Raw genomic sequence first — 7,407 nt, forward strand, 5'->3', positions numbered from 1 at the left:
CGCTTATCTCGCTGAGCCTGGCCTTCCTAGTTCCATTCCATCACACAATCCCCCCAGCGACAGCTCAATTGCAGACCTGGCAAGTTCCTCCCTTCAGAGTGGGTCGGAGCATGCGCAGAAGAGCTCGGCCGGCACTTGCCTCCTTCAGGAAAGAGGCGGACGGGGTGGCAGCCAGGGGCCTTTTATGGGGGGGCGGGAGGCGCGTTGCCTCTCTAGGAAGGAGCGCTCTCTCGCCCGCAGGCCGAGGCTCCCGGGGACGGCGAGGGCGGGGCGCTGCGGCGGGAGCGGAGGGCCGGGAGTGGGTTGCGGCTGCGCTTCCCCGGGGCCGGAGCGCGAGGGAGCGCCAACCCGCCTGCCCCGGAGGCTTCGTTCCCTGCAAGCCGGGAAGGGGATATCGAGGACCTGCTTCCCACAGCGCGAGGGGCCCTTCGCCCAATGCGGCCGGGAAGGAGAGGAGCGGAGTAGGCGCCGCCGGGGAAGCTTGGCCTGAGAGGCCCGCAAGATGGACTGGCCAGGGCCAGGAACAGGGCCAGGGCCAGGGGCGGGTGGCGCAGCCCGAGGCCGTCGTGCCGCGGAGCCCGAGGAGGGAGGGCAGCGCTGGCCCGAGGAGCCCCCCAGCTCAGGCGCCGAGCGCTTCCGAAGGCTGTGCTACCGGGAGTCCCAGGGGCCGCGGGCAGTGTGCAGCCGCCTGCAGCAGCTGTGCCATCAGTGGCTGAAGCCCGACAGGAGCACCAAAGCTCAGGTGGTGGACCTGGTGATCCTGGAGCAGTTCCTGGCCGTCCTGCCCGCGGAGATGGAGAGCTGGGTGCGGGAGTGCGGAGCAGAGACCTGCTCCCAGGCGGTGGCGCTGGCCGAGGGCTTCCTGCTGAGCCAAGCGGAGGAGAAGAGGCGGCAGGTGAGAGGATGGTGATGGTCCTGGGAGGATGCCCGAGGAGGAACAAGGAGTCCTTGTTTCCCGAACTGCCTTGCCCGCCCCCAGTGCGGCTTCTAACGGTAGAAGGGACTTTGGTTTCCCTCCGTTTTCAGGCACAGCGTTGTGTTTGCCCACCCAGGTTATTCTGCAGGAGGAAGGCGGATTCCAAGTGTACGTGGATCTCCGCCGACGGATCTAAGATGGTTGAGCTTTGGAGGCAGAGAAGAGTCTCCTCCTCCTCCTCATGTTCAGTTGGTTTAGCTTTTCTTCTTCTTTGATCCTGGCTGTTATTTCAGATGCAGGAGCCCTTGACGAAAGTGGAAATGGTCGTGGTATCTCCTGAAGGCGGAGAAGCTCTCTCCGGTCTCTCTATGGGGCATCTGTTGGGAAGAATCTCTGAGGAGGATCCAGCTCCTCTTTGTGGTGAATCAGCAACAGCTCAGGTAGGGAAGCTTCATCCAAGCAGGGAAATGTGGAGGGCCGGGGGGGGGTCTGTTTTTTTCATGATATTCAATGCAGATCTGGTTAAGGAGGTCAGGACTCAACAGGTTGGATCTCTTTTCAAGGTGGTTGTATAACAGCAGCTTATCGAAGTGTTATGTTGAGAACTCAAATTCATTCATGGAAACAGTTGAGTATTTAAGTTTTTTGTGCCTGCAGTAGGTTACAGTACTTTATTTAAAATAAAGCCCTTTGCTGTCTTGTGCATGGACAAGAAGAGGAATCCCCTCTTTCATTTACTCACTTTTATTATTAATTTTATTAATATATTAGGAGAGGCAACTATAAAACCGGGTAATACGTTATTTCAAAAAGGAGCATTTTCTCTCTTGCAAAACTCATTTTTAGAAAGTTGGAAATCTGGGAGAGAACTTCCTGGGGCTTCTGGTGAGGAACGTTTCCTTTGACTTTCAGGGCTTGGTGTCCTTTGAGGAGGTGGCTGTGCATTTTACGGAGGAGGAGTGGGCGCTGCTGGATCCCAGCCAGAGAGCCTTACACGGGGAAGTCACGCTGGAGAATTCCAGGCATGTGGCCACTCTGGGTAAGGACCTGCTTTGCTTTGGGTTGAATTAATTGTGGAAAGTGTGTGTTATCCAAGCAGTGAGAAAGCAGCTTCTAGCTAGAAGAAGGAAATTCTGGTTTTGTTTTGTTTTGATCCTAACACCGAAGTAAATAAACTGAGATGAAGTAAATAAACAGAGACATTGGTAGACGCTTCACAGGGTCCTTTCTCAACTGAGCTTTTATTCTCTGATCTGAGTGAAGAGCAGATAATCTGAACAGCTTTAGGTGAGTAAGTTACTGTCCTGTACCTCTGTGACATCTGTTCCTTACAACCACCGAGTTTCCTAGGCTGCCTAATAACCAGTAGCGTTTGTCCTACTGGGTGTTTATTCAAAGGGCCTTTTTTTGGCTTTGGGTAAATCCGTTGTAAACTCCCTGCAGGGCTGAGAAGAAATGGATGGACCGAAAAGAATTAATGAATGAATTTGAAGCGAGCAGAAATTGCATCAATGCATTATTCCAAACCATGGTTCAGTTTTTAATTCTAGATTGTTAAATAGATCATAAATAAAAAAAAGAGTAACTAAGAACCAGGAGGGACAGGATAAAGGTAATAATAATAGGTGAACATAGAAGACAAATGAGTAGTATCGATGCATTAGAGTCTCAAATTGAGAATTCCTGTGTAAAATATAATGGAACAGGGCCAGTGAATAGACGTAACCGACTAGAAGAGGAGAAAAAAGAGCATAATATTTTAAAGACCAAGAAGGTAACACCCCTACTTTTATTTTTAAAGTAATAATATTATGAATTGGAAAATACAAACTCAAAACAGTTGTGAATTAAGCCAATTGCTCATTGACCAATTGCTCCTTCCTCTTTGTATCCTGAAGATGGGTTGAAATTCAGTTTTGGCTTCATAAGAACTACGGAGGGTCTTATCTGAAAGGTTTTCGCATATTATACTTCTACCTTAGATTCAGCTTTCTTTTATCTGACCGTTGTCTTGGTAGCAGCTCTTCCTCTTGTCTGCCAAGGTCGTTCCTTCTGTCCATTAAATCACCTTCCCCATCAGCCTCATTCGTCCCCCCCCAAACTTCCAGAGAAGTCTGAGTCTGGGCCATGGGAATGAAATGCAGATGTGGTGGTCCAATGTGGATGGGTTCTCCTGTGCTGCATTCTCAGGAGGCCCTCAGGTGGAGGAAGTGTATGGGGAAAGGGAGACCGTAAAGTCTTTTCCTCTTACTATATTTTCTCTGCCTCAACTCTTCCAGCCTGCCATCTATGATCACGTAACATTGAAACAGTTCTTCCAAATGATTCAGGGTGCTTTGCCTCACCAGCTCTTTTCTCAATAGTTCAGCAAGCCCTGTGTAGGATCCAAAGCAGGAGCTTCTGCCTTCCTATAAAGGGAATAATGGACTTGCAGGATGGATGTCAGCCCTTTCAGGTAGACCAGACTAGAAAAATCAAGGTCACACAGGCTAACACTGGTTTTATAGAATAGTAACGGAATCTTGCAAGGTTGAATTCACTTCCTTCTTCCTTCGCTCCCTTTCTCTTTGTGAGAAGTAGGGAGGGGCTTGCCTGAGACGCTTTCTCAGGTTACAGCTCTACCCCAGGCTTGGGTTTCTTTTATCTGACTGTTGTCTTGGTAGAGGCTCTTTCTCCTGTTCCTCAAGGTCATTCCTTCTGTCCATTACAAGTTCTTATCCTTGCCGGAAAAATTTACTTTTGCTTTGTATTTTCACCGTCATATTTTCAGAGATTTTTTTATATTTGTGGGTGACATTCACCTTAGGACAGATGGAGTAGGGATTGATAGATGTCCTTTTCCCTGTCATTTGAAATGCCCTGATGAATTCAGGCTAGGTGCATGACTGTACCCTGTCTAGGTTTGCCATAGCTTTCCTCCCAAGGAGCAAGCGTCTTTTAATTTCATGGCTGCAGTCTCTGTCTGCGGTGATCTTGGAGCCCAAATAAATGAAGTCTGTTACTGCTTCCTTTTCTACCCCTTCTATTTGCCAGGAGTTTTTCTGAATGTTGAGCTTCAAGCGAGCTTTTGCACTCTCCTCTTTCACCCTCATCAAGAGGCTCTTTAGTTCTTCTTCACTTTCTGCCATTAGGGTGGTATCATCTGCATATCTGAGGTGGTTGATGTTTCTCCCTGCAATCTCAATTCCAGCTTGTGATTCTTCCAGCCTGGCATTCCTCATGATGTACCCTGCACCTAAGTTAAAGAAACAGGGTGACAGTATACAGCCTTGTCATACTCCTTTCCCTATTTTGAACCAGTTGGTTGTTATGTGATCAGTTCTGCAAAGTTTGATGGAATGGAATGGCTGAAGGCCGAGCTCAGGGAGACAAACATTTTCTTAGCTCACCAGAACCACATGGGAGGATCCAGAGGATGAGACTGGCACCTCCCTGAGGAATTCACACTGTTGTGGCTGGAGGATTTTGGGGACTGGGGTTTTAGTCTGGGAAGATTCTTGCTAGAGGTTGTAGCGAATAAACATAGGTGAACTGAATTAGCATTGTCTCTTGGAGTTCCCTGGGTTAGGCCTGACATCAATCTTCTCTTTCTCCAAAAAACACATTCTCACTGTCTTAGCTTGCCTTGCTGTGTGATATATTTTATATAAGGGAAGCATTCCTACTCTGCTGTGAAATATGCAGTCAGTTTTTCCATTGCTGCATATTCCTCATTTGTAGTCCCCAAAACGTCTATTGGTAGCATGTGTCTTAATAAATTGTAGTACCTTTCTTTCATTTATGTTCTCTGGGACGATACCTAACAAAAATATTTGTAGTCTTAATTCAAATTTTATTTTTATAATATTATGATATAGTTTTTTATTTGTCCTGTCTCCGTACCATATTTAAGTAGCAATCTGTAAATATGTCCTAATAAATGATCTTTATTCTGTATAACTATTTCAAATTCTGTCATTTTTCTCAGGGTCCCTCCTTCTCTACGGTTATTTCTTATTTTTACATTTTGTTCTTGATGCCCCCCTGCTCCTGATGATTTGGTCTTTGTACACCAAAGAGCAGAGTTTTTTCACACGTTTGTCATGAAACTAAAGTGGGAAATAGTCCAAAGGCAGAACCCTAAGTAAAATGAAAGCTTGGTTTCTTCTAAGCAAAGAAAAAGGAAACCAGCAAAATCTTCAATATGCAGGAATAACATCTGCAGCATTAACTTTTTTTCCTTTCTTTTTTCTTCAAATCAGCTTACGGAGAGGAGCATGAAAATTACAAGGAGTGCAGCATAGCGCTATTCCAGATTATCAAGTCTGAAGAACAAAGGAGTAAGAAAAGCTGCATAAGGAATGGAGGGAAGAAATCATCTCCTGGATACAGTGAAATTCTTGACCTCCCAACCCAGCAAGTTCACCAAGAAGAAGAGGGAAAGTATCTGGCATGTAGCAAAAGAGACAAAGAGAAATCTGATTTCACTAAACATTGTACAACCCAGACTGAAGAGGAACAGTATGAATATCAAGAGGGTGGGCAAAGTATCGATCCTACCTGCTATCTTGCTTTACATCACAAAGCATACATCAAAGAGGTACCATATATGTGTATAAATTGTGGGGACAATTTCACTTTGAACAGCCCTCTTATTTCCCATAAAGAGGAGGAACTGTATCAGTGTGGAAAGGGATTCAGTAAGAAACAGTTACTTATTTTACCCCAAAAAAATCCCCCAAGAGAGAAACCATATAAATGTCTGCAGTGTGAGAAGACGTTTGCTCAGAGAGGTAAACTTACCATCCATGAAAGGATTCACACGGGGGAGAAACCCTATAAATGTCTGGATTGTGGAAAGACCTTCGCTGAGAAACGTAACCTTATTACACATGAAAGGATCCATACAGGGGAGAAGCCATATATATGCCTAGTGTGCGGAAGAAGATTTATTCAGACTGGTCACCTTACGAGACATCAACGATCCCACACGGGGGAGAAACCATATACATGTCTGCAGTGTGGAAAGCAGTTCAGTGGACGTTCAAATCTTATGAAGCACATAAGAAGCCACACGGAGGAGAAACCATATATATGTATGGAGTGTGGAAAGAGCTTCCATGACAACAGCGTCCTAGTTTGCCATAAAAGGATCCACACAGGAGAAAAGCCGTACAAATGCATGGAGTGTGGGAAGAACTTCAGGCGGAACTGTCACCTTGTGAAACATGAAAGAATTCACACGGGAGAGAAACCATATCAATGTCTGGAGTGTGGAAAGAATTTCCGTCAGAAAAGTTGCCTTTTGCAACATAAAACAATTCACACAGGGGAGAAACCATATAGGTGCCCAGAATGTGGAAAATGCTTCCGTCAGAACAGTACTCTTTTCCAACATAAAACAGTTCACACAGGGGAGAAACCTTATAGGTGCCTGGAGTGTGGAAAAAGCTTTAGTCAGAACTATAAACTTTTGCAGCATAAGAGAATTCACACAGGGGAGAAACCATATAACTGCAAAGAATGTGGAAAGAGTTTCAGTTGCAGCAGTGATTTTATTTGCCATAAAAGAATTCATACAGGAGAGAAACCATATAAATGCCTGGAGTGTGGAAAGGGTTTTAATAAAAGCAGTCGTCTTACATCTCATAAAAGAAAGCACACAGGAGAGAAGCCATATAAGTGCACAGTGTGTGGAAAGAGATTTTCATATAACTTTGTCCTTAGATATCATCAACGAACCCATACTGGGGAGAAACCATATAAATGCTTGAAGTGTGGAAAAAGGTTCAGTAGATGTTCAAACCTTAGAATCCATATAAGGATTCACACAGGGGAGAAACCATATAGGTGCCTGGAGTGTGGAAAGAGCTTCCGCAAGGACAGTGACTTTATTCGCCATAAAAGGATCCACACAGGAGAAAAACCATACAAATGCCTGGAATGTGGAAAGAGCTTCACTCAGAACGCTAACCTTATTAAACATAAAAGGATTCACACAGGAGAGAAACCATACAAATGCACAGAGTGTGGGAAAAGCTTCAGCCAGAAAAATCACCTTTCACAACATGAAAGAATCCACACAAGAGAGAAACGATAACTTGGGAGCTTTCATCAGAAGTGTTTTCTCTTAAGGCCACCGACATGGGAAAAACAAAGTACAATGGGGCAAAAAAGTATTTAGTCAGCCACCAATTGTGCAAGTTCTCCCACTTAAAAAGATGAGAGAGGCCTGTAATTTTCATCATAGGTATACCTCAACTATGAGAGACAAAATGGGGAAAAAAATCCAGAAAATCACATTGTCTGATTTTTAAAGAATTTCTTTGCAAATCATCGTAGAAAATAAGTATTTGGTCAATATCAAAAGTTCATCTCAATACTTTGTTATATATCCTTTGTTGGCAATGACAGAGGTCAAACGTTTTCTGTAAGTCTTCACAAGGTTTTCACACACTGTTGCTGGTATTTTGGCCCATTCCTCCATGCAGATCTCCTCTAGAGCAGTGATC

General features: G+C 45.1%; 1 protein-coding gene across 1 annotated transcript; it reads left to right on the forward strand.

The window, feature by feature from the left end:
* The first annotated feature begins 218 nt into the window (after positions 1–218).
* LOC103049313 (uncharacterized) lies at positions 219–7,141 on the forward strand. The gene is made up of 4 exons (XM_088129422.1): positions 219–895; positions 1,210–1,356; positions 1,829–1,955; positions 5,158–7,141. The coding sequence occupies exons 1-4, from the start codon at positions 503–505 to the stop codon at positions 6,993–6,995; spliced, it is 2,505 nt and encodes an 834-aa protein (XP_087985548.1). The 5' UTR covers positions 219–502; the 3' UTR covers positions 6,996–7,141.
* The last annotated feature ends 266 nt before the right edge of the window (positions 7,142–7,407 follow it).

Source organism: Python bivittatus, unplaced genomic scaffold (assembly GCF_059951505.1).
Source record: "Python bivittatus isolate LINGU-HERP-01145 unplaced genomic scaffold, Pbiv_v1 ctg000810_np1212, whole genome shotgun sequence".
NCBI lineage: Eukaryota > Metazoa > Chordata > Lepidosauria > Squamata > Pythonidae > Python > Python bivittatus.